General features: G+C 41.4%; 2 protein-coding genes across 3 annotated transcripts in view; both read left to right on the plus strand.

Moving 5' to 3' along the window:
* Nucleotides 1-9343: 9343 nt before the first annotated feature.
* LOC137324268 (otoraplin-like) lies at nt 9344-13505 on the plus strand. Its single transcript, XM_067988410.1, has 4 exons — nt 9344-9632; nt 10648-10787; nt 10878-10991; nt 12870-13505. Exons 1-4 carry the CDS (start codon nt 9359-9361, stop codon nt 12891-12893), a joined length of 552 nt encoding a protein of 183 aa, XP_067844511.1. The 5' UTR covers nt 9344-9358; the 3' UTR covers nt 12894-13505.
* A 6356-nt stretch (nt 13506-19861) lies between these two features.
* LOC137324269 (uncharacterized) overlaps nt 19862-21531 on the plus strand; it is a 145718-nt gene continuing 144048 nt past the window's right edge. For both annotated transcript variants that reach the window (XM_067988411.1, XM_067988412.1), the window contains exon 1: nt 19862-20064. The gene's annotated coding sequence lies outside the window, so the exon portion shown is untranslated. The remainder of the gene's footprint in view (nt 20065-21531) is intronic.

The raw sequence follows: 21531 nt of genomic DNA on the forward strand, positions 1-21531 counted from the left end.
ACAGTTTTACACCTCTCCTGATTGTCTTTTCCACTGATTTCAATGGCAGAAAAAAATCAAGAGGTGCAAGATGGGCTGCCAATTCGCTATCACCCATTTATCGCTCAAGTTAAAATGACCCCCATTATGTCCTTGATAAGTCCATAGTTCTAAACAAAGTAGCTCTAGCCAAAGCGTCTTAAACTGTCATTATACTACACTTATCAGTCCGAGATGGCTGATTGTAAACTGTAGTCCAAAATTAAATTGTAGGCTGTTCATCGTTTGGTCTCAATTAGGAGCTTTGGTTCTTGGTCAATAAATTTTTAACATTTTGAGAGTATGGGTGGGTGCGTTCTTGTCACATTTTTCTCCCTGATTTCTCTTGCTTTAATCCAGTTTTAAAATAGTAGTTTTAAATCGTAAAATAGTTTTAAACTTCACTGGATACAGGCGTAGTGCCGGAGGATTGGAGGGCTGCTAACGTTGTGCCGTTATTTAAAAAGGGAGCGAAGGATAGACCGAGTAATTACAGGCCAGTCAGCCTAACCTTGGTGGTGGGCAAATTATTGGAATCAATTCTGAGGGACAGGATAAACTGTCACTTAAAAAGGCACGGACTAATCATGGACAATCAGCACGGATTTGTTAAGGGGAGGTTGTGTCTGACTAACTTGATTGAATTTTTTGAGGAGGTGACAAGGAGGATCGATGAGGGTAGCGCAATTGATGTAGAACCGGGTACGGTAGCATAGTGGTTATGTTACTGGGCTAGTAATCCAGAGGCCTGGACTAAAATCCAGAGTCATGAGTTCAAATCCCGCCACGGCAGCTGGCGAATTTAAATTCAATTAATTAATTAAATTCAATTAATTAAATAAAAATCTGGAATTAAAATACTAGTATCAGTGATGATGGCCATGAAACTACCGGATTGTCGTAAAAACCCATCTGGTTCACTAATGTCCTTTAGGGAAGGAAGCCTGCCGCCCTTACCCGGTCTGGCCTATATGTGACTCCAGACCCACAGCAATGTGGTTGATTCTTAATTGCCCTCTGAAATGGACTGATAATCCGGACAATGTGGAAAACTGCCCAGGTATGTCCTGTCCACAAAAAGCAGGACAAATCCAATCCGGCCAATTACCGCCCCATCAGTCTACTCTCAATCATCAGCAAAGTGATGGAAGGTGTCGTCGACAGTGCGATCAAGCGGCACTTACTCACCAATAACCTGCACACCGATGCTCAGTTTGGGTTCCGCCAGGACCACTCGGCTCCAGACCTCACTACAGCCTTGGTCCAAACGTGGACAAAAGAGCTGAATTCCAGAGGTGAGGTGAGAGTGACTGCCCTTGACATCAAGGCAGCATTTGACCGAGTGTGGCACCAAGGAGCCCTAGTAAAATTGAAGTCAATGGGAATCAGGGGGAAAACTCTCCAGTGGCTGGAGTCATACCTAGCACAAAGGAAGATGGTAGTGGTTGTTGGAGGCCAATCATCTCAGCCCCAGGGCATTGCTGCAGGAGTTCCTCAGGGCAGTGTCCTAGGCCCAACCATCTTCAGCTGCTTCATCAATGACCTTCCCTCCATCATAAGGTCAGAAATGGGGATGTTCGCTGATGACTGCACAGTGTTCAGTTCCATTCGCAACCCCTCAGATAATGAAGCAGTCCGAGCCTGCATGCAGCAAGACCTGGACAACATCCAGGCTTGGGCTCATAAGTGGCAAGTAACATTCGCGCCAGATAAGTGCCAGGCAATGACCATCTCCAACAAGAGAGAGTCCAACCACCTCCCCTTGACATTCAACGGCATTACCATCGCCGAATCCCCCACCATCAACATCCTGGGGGTCACCATTGACCAGAAACTTAACTGGACCAGCCATATAAATACTGTGGCTACGAGAGCAGGTCAGAGGCTGGGTATTCTGCGGCGAGTGACTCACCTCCTGACTCCCCAAAGCCTTTCCACCATCTACAAGGAACAAGTCAGGAGTGTGATGGAATACTCTCCACTTGCCTGGATGAGTGCAGCTCCAACAACACTCAAGAAGCTCGACACCATCCAAGATAAAGCAGCCCGCTTGATTGGCACCCCATCCACCACCCTAAACATTCACTCCCTTCACCACCGGCACACTGTGGCTGCAGTGTGTACCATCCACAGGATGCACTGCAGCAACTCGCCAAGGCTTCTTCGACAGCACCTCCCGCACCTCCCAAACCCGCGACCTCTACCACCTAGAAGGACAAGGGCAGCAGGCGCATGGGAACAACACCACCTGCACGTTCCCCTCCAAGTCACACACCATCCCGACTTGGAAATATATCGCCGTTCCTTCATTGTCGCTGGGTCAAAATCCTGGAACTCCCTTCCTAACAGCACTGTGGGAGAACCGTCACCACACGGACTGCAGCGGTTCAAGAAGGCGGCTCACCACCACCTTCTCGAGGGCAATTAGGGATGGGCAATAAATGCCGGCCTTGCCAGCGACGCCCACATCCCGTGAACAAATAAAAAAAAAGTCTACATGGATTTTAGCAAGGCTTTTGACAGGGTGCCACATGGTAGATTGGTCAAAAAAGTAAAGGCCCATGGGATCCAAGGGAATGTGGCAAATTGGATCCAAAGTTGGCTCAGTGGCAGGAAGCAAAAGGTAATGGTCGACGGGTGTTTTTTTGACTGGAAAGCTGTTTCCAGTGGGGTGCCACAGGGCTCGGTTCTAGTCCTTTGCTTTTTGTGGTATATATTAACGATTTGGACTTAAACGTAGGGGGTATGATGAAGAAATTTGCGGATGTCACAAAGATAGGCCGTGTGGTTGATAGTGAGGAGGAAAGCTGTAGACTGCAGGAAGATATCAGTGGACTGGTCAGGTGGGCAGAAAAGTGGCAAATGGAGTTCAATCCGGAGAAGTGTGAGGTAATGAATTAGGAGAGAAACAAACAAGGCAAGGAAATACACAATAAATGGGAGAATACTGAGAGGTATAGAGGAAGTGAGGGACCTTGGAGTGCATGTCCACAGATCGAAACCCCAAAGAAATCTCATAAACAACATTTTTCTGCAGTTTCCAACAATTTTCCATTGAAGTTACAGGGGACGAGTAGGAGAACCCCTGCTTAAATTCTACTCCAAAGACTTTTGCAACCACAAGGAAGTTGTATCTGAGGGAGTTAGGACTATAAGGAGTTAGAGCTACTTATAATAGTCAGCCGCATAAATTATTCTTTGTCTGGTGTTGCTTTCATTTTTATTTTTTGCCTTTTATTCCAGGTACACAGGTTGAGACTAGAGAGGATGATTCCAAAGATCAGGTGCGAAGGAGGTTCCTCTGTATACCTTGTGACACGTTTAGCTAACTCTGGAAAGCATGGGGTTTCAAGGAAGCGTTGCAAGGAATTCATCTGTGACAAGTGTTAACGGCTGACTACACTGGAGGAGACAGTGCTATGTTAATGAAAGGGGTGAGTGATCTTAAGATTATGAGGTTTTTTTTTCTGTATTTGCTGCACTTCTTCCTAAACAGGATGCTGAAATTAGACATCACATAACAAACCACTATCTGCCGCTGGGCCAGGCAGAGGCTTCTCAGAGTGCAGATGACGACTGTACCCAGGGGATACCTGTTGAGATCAGCTACTCCACCATGGAGGAAAAGAAAGCGCAAGGTGATGAAGAAGCAGGCTCAGCATTTTAATATATTAGGGTACGGTAGCATAGTGGTTATGTTACTGGACTAGTAATCCAGAGGCCTGGACTAATAATTCAGGGATATGAGTTCAAATCCTGCCATAGCAGCTGGGGAATTTAAATTCAGTTAATTAAATAAAATCTGGAATAAAAAGCTAGTATCAGTAATGGTAACCATGAAACTACCAGATTGTCGTAAAAACCCATTTGGTTCACTAATGTCCTTTAGGGAAGGAAACCTGCCGTCCTTATCTGATCTGGCCTATATGTGACTCCAGACCCACAGCAATATGGTTGATTCTTAACTATCCTCTGAAATGGCCTAGCAAGCCACTCAGTTGTACAATCCCACTACAAAAAGGGGAGTACCTTCACCACATGGACTGCAGCAGTTCAAGAAGGTGGCCCACCACCACCTTCTCAAGGGCAATTAGGGATGTGCAATAAATGCTGGCCTTGCCAGCAACACCCAGATCCAATGAATGAATAAAAAAAATAAGTAAGGCAGGATAAGCAAGTTTGGAAGGTTACGGTATGTTGAACCTTATGACCAATGGAATTCCAACAAATAAGGTTGTTCATAAATATAAAATATCATAAATATGAAATAGTTGCCAATAAATCTAATCGGGAATTCAGGAGAAACAACTTTACCCAAAGAATGTTAAGAATATGGACTGCACGACCACAAGGAGTAGTTGAGGCAAATAGCATAGATGCATTTAAAGGGAAGCTAGATAAGCACATGAGGGAGAAAGGAATAGAGGGATATGCTGATAGGGTTAGATGATAGGAGGCTTATGTGGAGCATAAATGGCAGCATAGACCAGTTGGGACAAATAGCCTGTTCCTGTGCTGTAGTTTCGATGTAACTCGATGAACCACCTTATATGCTGGAATTCCATTGTTAGGTTAACCGACAAGAAACTTTATAGAAAGAAGGAATTAAATACTACTGTGCTATATTTTCCTGAAGCTAAGATAACTGATATCACTAGTTGGGTTGGGAGAGTATTTAAAAGGGGGGGGTGCCAACAGTTGGAGTTTATTTGAGGACAAACAATATAACGGAAAGGAGGTCTGAAACCATGTTCCATAGTATAGCGTTCAGGTCTCTACCAATCATGAAGGATGCTGCCGACCAGAACAGCAGAATCATGACTTCAACATCTGTTTACAAAGCTGGGTAAGGAAGATTGCTTTGATTTATTGACAACTGGAGCCAGTTTGTTGGATGACAACTGGAGCCAGTTTGTTGGATCAACAAAGTTGAATTTCACTTAAGCACAGTAGATGTGAAACTTTTTGCTGCCAATGTGGAGGAAACACTCAGGGTTTCTTTAAACTATTCAGGCCAGGGGACAAAATACACATCCTACAAAATAACAGTACAAGTCTAATCACAGACAGTGTTATTTCAGACAATGTAAGTTTCAACTCACCTCTTCTTGGGAGCCACCATTGAAGGATGCAATCAGGGAACTAAACTGCATCAAGTTATCTTGCTGTTTTTATCAACTGTTTCAAACACTAGACTAGCATTAGGAATAAATTGACAGAACTACATGTACTGCTACTGGGTTTTGAGGATGGGTATGAATTTGACATATCTGAATATACATTGTTTAGAAAAGGTATGGGGGTTTTGAGTTGGCCATTTTTTGTTAGGAAAGGAATAAAAGTAATGGAACAAGGCAATATTGCAAGTGGGGAAATATTCTGGCTCCAATTGGAGCTCATCAGAAATACCAGAGTGCTTCTAGGACTGCTATAGACCACCACACCAAGAGGGGGAAGGGAATCTACAGTTGTGTAATCAAATAAGAAAGGTAGTAGTAATGGGAAATTTCAATTATCCATTTATAAAGTGGACAAATGAGGAGCTTGCACAAAGATGAGAGGTTCCCAAGAGGCATTTGTTGACCCAATCAATGATTACTTCTTAATTAAGCATGTGAGGTCCAGCCCTAGAGGGGATTTTGTGTCTGGTAATGAGCCATCGTTGACAGGTGAGCTGGAGGTAGAGGAAGCACACTGATGATTCAGACCACTCCGTTATAAGATTTAAAATATGGAGCTGTAGCAAGTTTAGTGATAATAGTATGTTGGTGCCACATTTTAAATAGGAATGGGAACAGCTCTGAGGAAATTCCAGACTAAAAGTTGGTTAGAGAACAAATAGAACCATTGCAGAGTGATATGGGGAGGATTATAAATGATGCAAAGGCCATAGCAGAAGAGTAAAACGTACTTTGTATTTGCTGTTAACTGTGAGAAGTTTGGATCTGATCTTTGCATAGCAGTTAAAACTGAAGCTCAAATATGTTGCTTGCTCATCTCAAAGGAAATAGTGTGAGTTAAATTAAAATGGCTCAAGGTAGCAAAAGTCCAATGCCAGATTTTAATTTAATCAAGGATACTGAAAGAAATTGCAGACATCGAGAGTGATGCCCTGATAGCTATTTTCAACAGCTTAGGTGCCCTTATTTAAAAAAGGATTGAAATCGCATCCTGGAAACTATAGACCTATGAGTTTAACCTCTGTTGTGGGGAAGTTATTGGAAGGGTCATTAGGGATGTTATCAATCAACATCTAGAATGCTTAGAGTTGATAGGAGATACCCAACATGACTTCAAAAAACAGAGGTTATGTTTGACAAAGCTGATTCAGTTTGAAGAAGTCACCAGTAGATCAGGGAGATCTGGCAGACCTAATCTACTTGAATGTCTACAAAGCTTTTGATACAGTGCCTCGTGAGGTAATGTGTGCTAAAATGATGTCCTATGGCATGAAGGGGATTTGAAAAGATAGATCATAAATTGGCTAAAAGACTGTAAACAAAGGATGGATTTAAATGGGATAGCTTTGCAATGGGGTCCAGTTACTGGTGGGTGCCCCAGAGTCTGTATGCTAAGTCCTCTAAGTTCATTAATAATCTGGAGCTGGGCATAGATAGTACAGTAATTAAATTTGCAGATGGCACTCTCTCATTACTGCACTGGAGTGTCAGCCTTGATTTACAGAGTCAAGTCTCTGGAGTGGGGATTGAACCCACAACCTTCTGCATCACAGCGATTATTGAAAGGAACATTAAGAGTGATTCCTAGACTTTGGAATCTAAATTATAAAGAGAGATTCATAGAACTGACAGAATTGGAGAAAAGAAGCTTGAAAGGAAGTATGATCCAGGTTTTTAAAATACTGGAAGCAATAGATAATGTAAATGAAAGTAAACTATTTAACTTGCGATGTGAATACAAAACCAGAGGACACGATTTCCCTGCTTTAAACTCAAACTGACTTTTTTGATAGCATTAATGAATGGAGGAAAATGTACTTGTTGAGATGAAAAGCATTTCTTTCCCCACGGAGTAGTGGATGTGTGGAGCAGACTTCTAACAAAAGCAGGAAGTATGTCAGTGAAAAGCTTTAAAATAAGAGATAGATGAATGTCTAGCTCTGAATACCACTGAGGATTATAAGTATGAAAAAAAAAAGATGGTCAAATGATGTGTGGAACACAATAGTTGTTGAGCAGCTGAAACGAAGGAAATGCGATGCCAAAGAAAGCAATCTTTTTGTGATAAATAATGCAGGTAGACACTTTGGGTTTTGTCTTTAGTTTTGACAATAGACCTGATAGCACAAACGTGATATGCAAAAGCTTGACTAACCTCTTAATGCAGGATGATTCTTTGGAATCACCGTATTTCATGCTTTAACTGGCAATGGCTGAAAGAAGGCTTTGCAAGATGAACAATAAACACACCTATAACAACAAGTTGTATTTCTGTAGCATCTTTAACCTAGTAAAAGGTCCCAAGGTGCTTCACAGGAGTGTTATCAGACAAAATTTGACACCGACCCACATAAGGAGATATTAGGGCAGGTGACCAAAAACTTGGTCAAAGAGATAGATTTTAAGGAGCGTCTTAAAAGAGAAGAGAAAGGCGGAGAGGTTTAGGGAGGTGATTCCAGAGCTTAGGACCTAGACAGCTGATGGCACGGCCCAATGGAGAGGCATAGGAAATCGGGGATGTACAAGAGGCCAGAATTGGAGGAATGCAGAGTTCTCGGAGGGTTGTAGTGCTGGAAGCGGTTACAGAGTTAGGGAGGGGCAAGGCCATGGAGGGATTTGAACACAAGGATGAGAATTTTAAAATCGTGACGTTGCTGGACTGGGACCCAATGTAGGTCAGCGAGCACAGGGGTGATGGATGAACGGGACTTGGTGCAAGTCAGTCAATACCATATCTAGAATGAGCGCAGAAGGACACAGAACGGCCCAATTTTCAGATGATGTCATTCACGTCTCCACGGAGGAAGTGAGGTAGAGGAGGGAATCTTTTTCATCACAGAGCAATGCACGCCCCCAAACTGAGTTGGCTGGGGGGAATGGGAGGAGGTGATAATTTCAATCAGTGCCACCTCCGCCATTATCCATATTGAAACATTGCCAGAAGAGCTTTAATTACATTACCCAGCCAGCTAAGATACAAAAATCCACTGTATAAAGTACTTTATAACCTTACTATTAATAACCTTGAGGCCAAAGGGTGCCCTTTCTACCTCCAACTTTCACCTGGAAATGTTCCTTTGTTCACATGCATTTACCCCACAAAAATCCTTTCATCTGTTTCATGTACAACTCAGGCACCCACAACAATAAAACAGGGAGGTGGGCCACAATTTGTAATTTTGTAATGGGTGTCACTCCCCTAATTTGAAAAGGCTACTGGCACATGAAAAACAAGGCTTGCTTAGAGACTCTGGCCTTCAACACCCTTATCTGATTGTTGCTTTCCCAAACATCCAACCTCTTATCCTGGATAAGGAAGAAACACTCAAACGTCTGGGGAAGGAAGCCCATCAAGAGTGCCAGAGATGGGGAAACAAGAATGCAGCTGGCAGCTCAGGGTTTGTTAATAACTAACTGGATTAATGAGTTTTTCTAGGGAGTAGCTGAGCCATACAGGATCACAGGATTGATCCCTGACCTGGGAAGGTGCTACGGTTGCTACATTTGGTCAAGGACTCTCTGCATGAAGGAGAAAATGACCTAGGCTTCCTGCTCCTGATTGCTGTGAACAATATTGGATGTGGATGTTGAGTGAGGACAGGATTAGGATTGGCTGTGATGTTTCCCCTGATGGAATAGCCTACCAACACTGTCAAGGCATACGTATAATATTGAGCACTTGAGTAAAGTGGCAGCTGCTGTTTATGGAACTCCACCCCAGCGAGGGGTCAGTGCTGTTAGGGTGGGGGAGGGAGGTGAATATAATTGGTGGAGAAAATAAAATCAGCCCATGTGAACATCTTGCAGATTAAAATTTTAAAACATATCTTTCTATCCTGGTGCAAGGAGAAACTTATTTGTCCTTATTTGGGTGTTGTATCCAAATTTAACAGAGGCTGTGCAACCTAAGTACACTAATTAGCACAACTTTTAAAAATGCTTCAATTAAAATGTCTGTACTTTTCTGACCTTTTCTATATAAACGTAAATGTGCAGTTCTGAAGCATTTCTAAAGTTATTCCAAGATATGAGTCGACCAATTGCTATCTCATTTAGTTATCAATAAATATTTTAATACTAAATAGGAAAACTACCCAGGTAAACAAAACTGTCTGTGCTCCTTTCCTGCCCCTCCTCCCTTCTGGATTCTGCTGCATGAAATGCCATTGGTGGAAAATGTTTACCCAGATGTTTGGCTTCTGCTTTTAAGAGAAAAGCTCAAAGCGGCTGGCAAGAGAGTAAGGAGAGATTTGATCCAAGCAATCGTGAAGCACGTAAGAGAAAGGGAAAAGATTACAGACTGTGAAATTAAAATGGTACAGTTTGCCTGTTGTCTATTTCCACTTTTGTTACTTGGACTAACACGAGTTGCAAAAGCAGATTACATGGACAAACTTGCAGAGAAGAAAGTCTGCGCTGATGAGGAATGTATTTGTAAGTAGACTTTTTTCACTTTTCAGGAAGGAAGCTGAAAAACCATTTAAGTCTCCCAATGTATGCATGTTCATTGTTATTACTAATACATTCTACTTTCAGCAACTATTGAAACTATGCTCACATTTTGAATATGTTTTCACAGCTTTTTCCATTTTGAAAGCTAGCTGCTGCCTCCCTGGAATACAAATCTTCCTTCATTGGAACAGCAGACCAGCCAAAAAAAAGTACCTTCTCAGTCACTGTTGATACTGCTCCTTTAGCAGTCAACACAGGATGCATACCTAAACAAATCATGCCATTTTTCCTTTCTCCTAAAATGGCATGCTCTGCTGTTACACAGTAGCCCAAACTCACCTAATGAGGCAAGTTCACATAGGATTTCAAAATGTGACCCTCTCAAATTGTCTAGTGATCTACTATGATTGTTACTTAGTATTAAGCTACTCCAAAAAGTTATTTTCCACAAATACCAAACCTGGCTTCCATTCAGATATTTATTTCACTTCAAAGTGCCCAAACACTCTGAGCCAGAGGTGATCCATTACAGCTACTGTTTCCTTCCAGAAGTTAACAGCAAAGGAAAAACTATCTCTCAGATCCATGTTTCTTGCCTCCCAAGAAGTGCAAATTCTGCCAGTTGAAAAGAAATCTGAGCTTATCCAAGCTTGCACTATGCAGATGTCAGTCTTGTCCTGGTCCCGGTGCCAATATTTGAAAAATTGATAAGTCAGGCGACACTGGCTTCAGGGATTTAACATTGTGATTTTTTTTTTGACAGTGCCATGATAAAATTTTTTAGGAAAGGGCAAAGCCAGACCAAATTCACATTAGCTTAAATATCTGCCCTAGGTTTGCCCTTATCCAATGAGGCATTGTGATAGTAACACAGCACATATTTTATATGTGCAAGCTTTTCAAGTTGTCATTGCATTCATTTTGTGCTGAGGCGAAAAATATCTGAAAACCTTTTAGATTCTGGAGGATCAAGTAAAATGAATGGTTTGCCTTTCAGATGTTATCTCAATGGGCCGGGTAGTTGATGATTACAACGCACCAGACTGCAGGTTTCTAAACCTTAAGGAAGGACAGTTGATGTACGTGTACTCCAAACTGGTACGGGTAGGACAAGCTGGCGAGTTCTGGTCTGGCAGTGTAAGTAAATGCATTTTATATAGAAAAATTTGTGGGCTATTTGTGTGTGCTAGTTTGGTTCTTGTTAAGATCTTGGCTCTCTCTTGGCAGATTTACAGTGATCATCAGTATGTAGATCAGATGGGTATCGTAGGTTATTTCCCCAGCACTATGGTCAACGAGCAACATGTATTCCAGAACACAACAACAGAACTTCCTACGACTGTGAGTACTTCATTGATGTCCTTTAGAAACATCTATAAAGTCAGAGTTAAGATTTTAGCTCCTTCACAACCATTTTTAAAATATATTTTTTTCTCTCCGGTCTAGATTATTCGCTGTACATCCCCCCCCCCTGCGCACAGCTTTGCCTGGACCTGTTAATGCCACTTTTAAATTAGTCATCAACAACCATGTGAGAAGGGCTTTATTTCCCCAATTTCCTTTCTCTGTGGAGAAGCACTCTACTGCTCCATGCCTCACATCATTCTTCAGTTCTAAAGTCTCTCATTTAACCTAACCAGAACTTCTGCTCCTTTTTTGAGGTGGAATTCAGCTTGGAAGTGGAGGGGCTGAAAATTGGGGCGAAGCCTATCTCTGCTGGATTCCTGCCTCTTCCTTGGTAGCACAGTAACCTTCAATAGGGTACATTGAGAGATGGGGGAGTTCCTGAACAACAGGAAGCAGGGAAAAGTGCCATACAGGGCCCTCCGAGATCTCTGCGCTCCTCCAATTCTGGCCTCCTCAATTTCCATCGCTCCACCATTGGCGGGCGTGCCTTCAGCTGCCTAGGCCATCAGCTCTGGGATTCCCTCCTTAAACCTCTCCACCTCTCTCTCCTCCTTTAAATTGCTCCTTAAAACCTACTTCTTTGACCAAGCTTTTGTTCACCTCTCCTAATATCTCTTTATGTGGCTCGGTGTCAAATGTTGTCTGATAACGCTCCTGTGAAGTGCCTTGGGACATTTTACTATGTTAAAGGCGCTATATAAATGCAAGTTGTTGTTGTATGTATATAGGACCCACTAAGTATAATTCAAGCAGCAGAAGGATTATTGTTGTTTGAATCTGAGGCCTACCATCCTACCAATAAGTAGCAGAAGAGTCGTGGATCTCCCTTCAAATCTTTGGCCAGACTGTCTGTGGTCCTCTCCACTGCAGTGGCAAGGAGTTACTCCAAAATCCAGCCAGTTCTGTTGGATTGGTGCTCCTGGAGTGGCACTACTGACCCAAGCACCCTCCCCAAATATGTTAATGACCCAGCTCCTGGGATTTGGGATCAGGTCATGTGGCAGTTGGGAGTTTTGCCTCACCTATGCCCCTATCTTTTCTGCTGATGGACTTTTATTTCTAGCAGTTTCTGTTCTTATTAAATATTTTTACCTTTGTTCCAGCGTAACTCCAGAGTATTTTAGGTAGGTGATAAAAGAATGAATACACCGCTGAGAAATTAATATGGTTTTGTTGTCTGTGAAAGCATAAAAACAAACACCTGAGAGGAATGTAAATGGATTTATTTTGATAAAGGCAATCTAATTTAACAAAAGTTAATAAAACATGTTATAGCAACAATAAAAATGCAATAAATATTATTATTCATCTTTTAAATGTGACAGATTTCCATCAACTGCATGGGCTCTTTTAAATGTGCTAAATTGGATTTAATTCGCTTGACTCTTTACTATCAGGCTCTCTGCCTTTGCTTGAAATTTGATGTGTTTTCAATAGATACTATAAAATGTACAACAGGCCCGATATAAATCAGAAATGGATCTTTCACAATTGCTAAAATAGATGGTGTGTATCATAACATCCAGGACCTGTACCACATGTTAAACTGTTCATAAACTGTTCAATATAACTACAAATATTGCTGATAACATTTCTTCCATGCACAGTCTTGTCAGGAAAAGCCTTTCTTGCATTGTATTTGGCCATATTAAAGCTATACTGACTGATGTGGGAAAGGCATTGATTTATTTGTTACATAATGACACTGCATTTTTCTTAATTACTGATGTTTCATAATGACAATGTTTAAGGATGTCATAGTTAATTGGTTTTAGAATCTAATGTATATATTTTTAAAACATTTCCACTCAGGCTATTGACTTCTACTGTGACTAATGCTAATGACCTACTCATCAAACTACAGGATCAAAGAAAAATGCAGAACAAATTGCAATTTAATTGAGAAGATCTGTTTAGTTTCTTTATGCTAGGAGCATTAGTTGTCACATTTCTAAGAATTGAAAGTATACGTACAATGCCATATGCTGAAGACTAGTAGGAAAGAATATGTAAGTCAACCTTTTTGTACCTTTCTATGGTTACAATAACTTGCTTAATAAACTGTTGGTAATTCATTTATTTTCCATTTGTGAGAAATAGCTGGTGATAAAACATCACATTCAATCTTTCTATCAAATATTTGTGTAATACATAATTTAATGAATGCATATACTTATAGATTTCACATTAGTTTAGTCCAAAGCAACAACTAGTGGATTAAAGTTACAAGAGAGCTGTATTTGTTAGATTTACTAAGTAAGGAAAAAATTGGATTTGATGGAAGTTTGCTTCTAACATGAATGTCATCAATTTACTTAGATGTCTATGTAGTTGAACTTCACTGTATAGGCAAACCATGAGTTATCCATAATGTGCAGGTATTATGTACTCTGAAGCTCTCATGTGATACAAAACGTATACAAATAAAATTAAAGCGTATTTACTTTGCTTAATCCGTGTGTGTGTGTGTGTGTGTGTGGTCAACTATATCAGGACAACAGTCCTAGGGAACAGATGGCTGCTGCCTGCTAATGTATACAATTGTTGCTAATCTCCATCCATCATTAACATCTGACAGACATTACACGTGAATGGAAACAGTTGATGTCAACTGCAAAAATGCACAGTGGAAGGGTCAAAGACACGAAGGAGCAGTGAGGATCCAACCGGCGAGCTGCATGTGAACGCATGATTGGTGTCCACAGCTCACCAGTTTCATGCAGGCGAGGCCCAATTTCGATCGAGCCTCGAACCTAGGTCTTCGGCTGTGCGTTGGCACCGTGCCACCCATTTCGTCCCGGAAACTGGGCGTAATTTAAATTTCTCCTTCATTATTTTTCCAGTGTGATACTGAGTATTTGAACAGGAGAAATGTAATCGTATAATGAATCATGTCCTCAATGAGAAAGAAATCCCTTTAGAGGAACAACACAACTACACTATTTTTACATATATCATCACCTAATTGTTTCACCTATGGCATATGGTTGACATAAAAGGGAGCCATAAAGACAGAACTGGAATGTCCCACTGCTGTATAAAATTGACAACTCATTAAGTGTTTGTTTTCCACTTAAATACAGCAAGCAGCATCTACAATGCAAACAAAAGTATCTTGGGACTTCATCCTCTTTTAGAATAAGATCCTACTATGTTCAGTTCATTCCCATTGTCTTATTCTAAGAATATTTTTTTACCAGGTCTTATATATAACACAACTTAGAGAATTTATACTGGAGGAAAAAGGGAATATGGCTGGCTGATAACAAAATAAACTGACTGTCCTCCCACCTTCTGTTATGTTAGCTCTCTAGCACTGGAGTTGATAGAGGAAGGAGGTATCTTTGGCACAATCGATGGCAAAAGCTATTTTGATTTCAACAAACGTTGTTACGATCTGGAATGCACTGCCTGAAAGGGCAGTGGAAGCAGATTCAATAATAACTTTCAAAAGGGAATTGGATAAATACTTGAAGGAGAAAATTTTGCAGGGCTATGGGGAAAGGACAGGGCGGTGAGACTAATTGGATAGCTCTTTCAAAGAGCCGACACAGGCATGATGGGCCAAATGGCCTCCTTCTGTGCTGTATCTGCAACAAAATAGAGGCCAAAAATATTTTAGTGTTGTTACAAGCTGCTTTAGCAACATTGTACCACAGTGATATTGTTACCCTAAAAGGTTTGTCCTTGTAATAGTGCTGAGATGCTAAAGTGAACAGTGTCTTTAAATGGAATCCTGCAGTGCTGTTTGTTTGCTAACCTGTGACCACAGTACACAGTGGAATCTGCTAATTCTGTCCAAAATCACACCAATGGAATAAAACAGCATCTACGTTGTACGCCACTCAGATCTGCCACCTGCTGGTCAGCCTTCATATGGTTCAATTTGGATAGCAGTTCTTGGCTCTGATCTCCAGGTTTTAGTGCCTGTATGAGATTCCCGGAGTCCAGACGGAAGGGAAAGGTTACTTTCTGGCATGATTTCAGTAATACATTCAAAATACCACAGAATTTCACCAACCATACTAAAATTTTGGATCCTTGTAAATTTTGAAACATGATAGCACCAACCAACACTCTGAATTCATAAACAGAACATGTTCCAGACTGATTCAAGTATATTTATTATTTTGTTCCAAACTATTTAAAATATCATTCTTTCTCCTCTAATTTGGTTCACTCTGTACCATGCACCATTCCCTATTGGAAGAGTGGGCAGAAAATCTAGCCCGCCCTCTAAGAAGCAATCTCTTTAATATTCTTTTTCTTCCCACCTCTGATTTTCTCCCTTCCCCCAGTGTGGCAATTCATGTTAGGGCAGTTCTACAGGCAGCAAAGAGTGGTCATCCTGGATAATGAGCGTTGGAAGGCGGCCTATTTCAAAGTGAGGGACAACGCAGCCTAGCCTGACCCTATCCTCACCAGGCTGCGTACAGAAACAATATAGCCGGGAACTCTGGATGGCAATTAGGGGCAGGAAACTTTGCTGATTTTTCTCCTCTCCAATTCGGGGAATTTTGGGTCAACTGTAGCACTCCCAGCGCTGCCCTGCAACAAGAGAGAGTCGAACCACCTCCCCTTGACATTCAACGGCATTACCATCGCCGAATTCCCCCACCATCAACATCCTGGGGGTCACCATTGACCAGAAACTTAACTGGACCAGCCATATAAATACTGTGGCTACGAGAGCAGGTCAGAGGCTGGGTATTCTGCGGCGAGTGACTCACCTCCTGACTCCCCAAAGCTTTTCCACCATCTACAAGGCACAAGTCAGGAGTGTGATGGAATACTCTCCACTTGCCTGGATGAGTGCAGCTCCAACAACACTCAAGAAGCTCGACACCATCCAGGACAAAGCAGCCCGCTTGATAGGCACCCCATCCACCACCCTAATCATTCACTCCCTTCACCACCGGCGCACAGTGGCTGCAGTGTGTACCATCCACAGGATGTACTGCAGCAACTCGCCAAGGCTTCTTTGACAGCACCTCCCAAACCCGCGACCTCTACCACCTAGAAGGACAAGAGCAGCAGGTATATGGGAACAACACCACCTGCAGTTCCAATCTGGAGACTGTGTTACCCCCAAGAACGGGTGGGTTGGAGTCGGGTGGGTGTTAAAAATAGTTGTTTTTTGGGTCGCGACCGCAATCCGGCTCCACTTTATTTAACATGGGCGCGTAAAAGTACAGGCTCCCCACTCGCGACCCAAAAAAACAACTATTTTTAACTTCCCACCCGCCCCCAACCCACCCGCTCTTGGGGGTTAAAATTCTCCCCAAAATCTCCCAGGCCTCACACTGCCACAGCCCTCCACTCACACGACTCTCGCCAGAACTTAAAATCAGCCCTTTAGAACTTGTCACCTGGTGAATCACGGGACCTAACAAGTACCCTGTCAATCCAAAACATGGTGGTTCATTACATTAACGAAATGCTTGTTCACCTGCTCTTCTTAATAGAAATAATGTATTTTGAAGAACATTTTCCAACATCACAACATTTTTAGTGGTACTGAAAATAGTTATAAATAGGTTACGTTTTTGGGTGATGTGTGAGCACCATCTAGTGACAGAACTAAGTTGGTGCTCAAGGCTGATTTAAAAAGATTGACCATACATGTTCATATCAATCTTTATCATTCTGAGCCTCATTTGGCTGAAGAAACACCCTAGTCAGTTTTCTGTCAGAGGCCAATTTGTAATATGGGGACAATGGGATCCTCAAGGTTCAGGAAAAAAGAGATAACTAATGAGTTTAAAGTTATTTTTAAGGGAAAAAAATAGAAATGTCACAGTAGGCTTTATTATTTCGAACAACTGGCATTTATATAACACCTTTATCATAGGTATATGTCCCAAGATGCTTAGGAACATATGAAAAGTTGTGACAAGAAAAGACTTGTCGTTCAATCTAGCCTGTTCTTGTGCATCACATGAAGGAACTCCTTACCCCCTCCTAGATGCCCTGTCCTGAGTGAGGTAAAAAACAGATCGATAACCCAAGGCCAATTAGGGAAAAAAATTGGAAAATTCCTCTCCGATCTCTCTAGGCGATCAAAACTAGTCCAGGAGATCACATTGACCATGGCTTTATATTATTTGGTACCTACCTCTATGACCCCTGGTCTCCCTAACCAATCTAATGGAAATAATTTGTCAGTGAGCACACAATATAATTACTTCATTATTTTATAGACTTCAATCAAATCGCCATGCGTTTCTGCTTCTCTAAGTATATAGACCCAGCTGGACTCAGTATTCTAAATGAGGCCTAACCCGAGGTCATGTACGAGGACAAAATGGTATGTTTTGTTTTGTAATGGACAGTCCTGTGAATGCAGCCCAGTACCTTCAGTGACAAATTAAGAACAATTTTCCAATGTGGGCCAACTAGGTTATTTCATATAAGGCCTAACAGCCTTATAGATGAGATGAGATATACATTCCAACAGGCTGTGCTGGATTTAACCAGAAGTCCCAAAGATGAAAGGGCAGAATCTAACCCATTATGCAATTTAGTTCTCAGAAAATAGCTTTTGATGGTTTAATGGTAACTCTACATAGTTCCCACCAACTCATATGCTTGTATAGATGACGATTCAACCAGAATTGTTTTTTATGGCTAACAATTTGAAGGTCATTTAATGTCATGATGTAAATGACCACAGAGGCGAATTTGGATACTTATTACTACAGTGAATGTTGTTTTGAGATATAGCATTTAACACATTGGAAGCATTGTTCAAAATACAAAGCAACATATTTTCTTTTGGTATACTCTCTCTTAACACTCAACTCTTCACTGTAGCTTAGATGTTGATTAGATGATTCCAACATCTTTCAGACCAAAACAAAAATTGTTGACATGAAAAGAAAAAACTACAAGTGTTGGAAATCTGAAATAAAATTAGAAAATGCTGGAAATACATTGCAGGTCTGAAAAGAGAAATGATTTATCACATTGTTTACAGCTTCAGAAACTGTGTTGGTTTATCTACTGAATAATTAAGCCATACATACCAGGAGGGACCTAATGCTTGGTCCCTGGTCTGTGCTGAGCTTCTGATCTCAGCTGATGCAGGGGCACTGATGCTACAATTCGTCTCATAAAGCCCGGGTTTCGGAGGAGAAATTTTCCAGATCCTGCTCCTCGTTGCTGTTCAATGACCCATGCTGATATTACATGTCTGGATGTAAGGTAAGAGCAGAATCAGGATATGCTGTAAAGCCTCCCTGTGACAAAATAGCTTGCTGTTAGTCACTGTCAAAGCTCACACATAAAGAAAGGACATTTGGGTGAGGTACCAGAAGGGATATGGAAGTCTGTGGAACTGTTTCCCAGCAAGGAGTAATGCATGAACGCAGGAAGGGGAAAAATTGAGCTGAGATGAAAAGAATATGGAAACAACATATAAGTTTTATTATCTCATAATCTGATTTTTACAAAATAATAATTAGTTAAAAAAGAATCAAAATATATTTTTTAGAAGATTACTTCAAGGCAGCCCAATTTCAGGAAGGGGTCCAGAAACAAGCATTAGGGCCCCTATTTGCATATGCAAAGAGTCTAACGCCCTGTTTCAGGCACGAGCCCTGGATGCCTATACTTTAGCCTTTACTAATATGGTGGGTGGCACTATTCTGGCACAGAATGTGCGCCAACACACCGCACACAATATTGGCTGCTTAGGTGCCTGTAAAACATTTCTCCTCAGCTAAATCAGAACTATGTGGCTGTATCATTTTTTTTTGTCCAGTAGAATGGTGCAGGTAGGTATAGGGGAATAGTGGCAATATGTTCATTTGCTAACCTGGTTTAATAAGAATGCAGATATCGAAACCTGGGCCTTTACATTGAAATTCACTGCCAAGCCAAAATAGCATTCCTGAGCATGGCTGGTGAATCTTTCTCTGGAACAATGTATGAACACATGGGCAGCTTTAATGAAATTACATGAACAGTGACTCGTGTATACTTTGTTCTTTTATGCAAAAAAATTTTTTACTTTCAAAGCCTCCAAAATAGTTTCATGTCATCACTTTTCGATCAGTTGTGAGTGGCTGGAGGGTGAAAGATGCAGATGAGATTGGTAACATGCCCGGGGGATCTGAGGAGAGACTGAAATTTTACCCACATTTTAAAGTCTGTGCCAAACAGGAAAAATGCACCAGAGTCCCTTAAAAATAGGCTGCTGGATCTGACATAAAAAATTGTTATTTTCCAGAAATCATTCATTACTCCCATGATGGGGAAAAAATTGTAGGGCAATTGGGAAAGGGCAGGGGGAGTGGGACTAATTGAATAGCTCCTTCAAAAAGAGCAGGCACAGGCACGATGGGCTGAATGGCCTCTTTCTGTGCTGTAACATTCTATGGTTCTATGTTGTTTCTTCACAGGGACAAAGCCATTCGTTTGGGAACAAAGAGCACATAGGAGATAGCAAATTAAGGCTGTTTAACATTTTTACTGGGGGACACGATTAAAAAGAGGGGGCATTGTCTGCATATACAAACATGCACAGAGTTTTTACCAGATCTACCTACCTGCCAGTGGCCAAACAAAGGAAGGGCAATGGCGAAATAAATAATCTACGAATTCCACTGTACGATTACATATTTTTAAAAAATGCAGGGATGTATACATGACGGTGATATACTCTGGGGAAACGGAGTGTACAAAGGAGAGCAGGAGGGGGGGGGGGTGGGGTGGGGAAAGTTAATCTTTGAAGGATCTGGCGGTTGCCAGGGTGGTTGTTAAGGTAGTTTGTTTTGGTCACCGCAGTGTTGCGAGCCACGGAGCACAAACTTCACCACAAACTCAGCCTTTCCTCATTTCTACCACGTTTTTCAATCAGCTGACTGGAAATGGCAATTCGGTGTTGGTGAAGTGTTTTCTCTCCTGGAGTTGGTTCCCGTGCCTTTGTCCCCTTTTATTGCGTGTGGTTTGTCGGCTTTGTTGCCACTTTGTTTTTGAGAGAGTTGCTACTTTGATACCGTTTTTGGTGAGAATAACCAGATTTACTTTTAAATATTCTTTTAAATAAGATTATTTTCTTATTATTTTAAAGCAATTATATATTTGTTAATGAATATTCTATTAATTTAATTCTGAGCTGTGGTTTGTTAAAAAGGAAACTCCTTCCCGTATTCACAGGTGTTGTCTGCCTGCCCTTTGCAGCACCAATGTTGACTTAAAGTGGTCTTTTACCTGCACAAGATACGCCTTCTATGCGTTCCAGGTGCTTGAGTCTACATCTATTTATCAATATTGATTTGTTTCTCATATTCCAATATGTGAGGCATGTGTTTGAAATCTCAGTGACCCAGATTTTGCTGTCAAAATAAGGGTGAGGCTAATGGCCACTGGGCATTATTTATGCACAAATGATACAGCAACTTCAGGCGAGGGGCAGATGCGCGGTTAAACGTGAATATTCAAAAGTTGCTGTCCGGGATGCACCGCTCTGCCGTTAGCTTCGCAAAAAAAGGCATCGTCTGGCTCATCATCGAAATGCATTGAATGTCATGAAGTTGCTGTATTTGCGCAGAACTAAACCCACCGCAGATATTTAGGGCTGGTACTAATGTAATGTATCCTTTTAACGACCTGATAAGTGTTAATGACTGCCAATCAGCCTTTGGCACCAAAAATTAACTATTACAAGTGTGGAGTCTCATGCCTTCAGGTTGCAAATTGTTTTAGGAGATTTTTAAAAATGTCAAATTTTTAATTTTTACCTTTTTTCGTACTTTTCCTTTCTGCCTTTTTTTTCTCTCTCTCTTAATCCGATCTTTCTCTCTCTTCATTTCTCTTTCTGTACCTGATGTGACATTGAATTCACCCACTCTAATTCACCCTCCTCAATCCTTCCTCTGTTTATTTCTCAGTCCTTTAATCTCATGGATTGAGGAGATACCCCGTTTGTCCCGTTGTTCACCAAGGTCCCAGATGCCCTGTGTCCCTCGCTGTGCCGTTATCAGCTCGCACTTCCAGCAACTTTGTGGGCAAAAAAATGTTAAAAACCTAAACTTGCACAAACTAGTCTAACTAACGGGCATGCTGCTAGATGCCCCGTTCCAGTAAAATGTGGCCCGCTACTATACTGTCAAACTACATCATCCAATCTGGCCACCAGGCTTCCATAAATCACGCAAAATACTTTCTGAAAGATTTTTCACCTTACCTTTTTTTTAATCAGTAACTGAAATTTCTAATACCCAAATAGGGTTTGAGTAAAATAATTTTAAAAAAATATATACATTTCATAATATTGTGATTTAAAACGTATTTTATGTCTTTTATTGTCCTCCATTAAAGTTTTCACTTGAAGGCTTCAACCGCTTCTAAAAGCCTGGGCTTAGACTTGATACTTTTGCCCAGGGCAGAGACTCTGTGATTTGGATTTTGTGGCCTGAACCAGTGCAGCGTACCCAATTTCCTAGGATGCATCATGCATCAGTATCAGCTG

Source organism: Heptranchias perlo, chromosome 8, assembly GCF_035084215.1.
Source record: "Heptranchias perlo isolate sHepPer1 chromosome 8, sHepPer1.hap1, whole genome shotgun sequence".
Lineage (NCBI taxonomy): Eukaryota > Metazoa > Chordata > Chondrichthyes > Hexanchiformes > Hexanchidae > Heptranchias > Heptranchias perlo.

Bases quoted from the DNA above. Each gene is read 5' to 3' on its own strand.
- LOC137324268 (XM_067988410.1), top strand. From the start codon at position 9,359: ATGCCATTGGTGGAAAATGTTTACCCAGATGTTTGGCTTCTGCTTTTA. The intron at 10,788-10,877 runs GTAAGTAAATGC...CTCTCTTGGCAG, and splicing joins GCGAGTTCTGGTCTGGCAGT to ATTTACAGTGATCATCAGTA. The intron at 10,992-12,869 runs GTGAGTACTTCA...ATTTCCACTCAG, and splicing joins CAACAGAACTTCCTACGACT to GCTATTGACTTCTACTGTGA.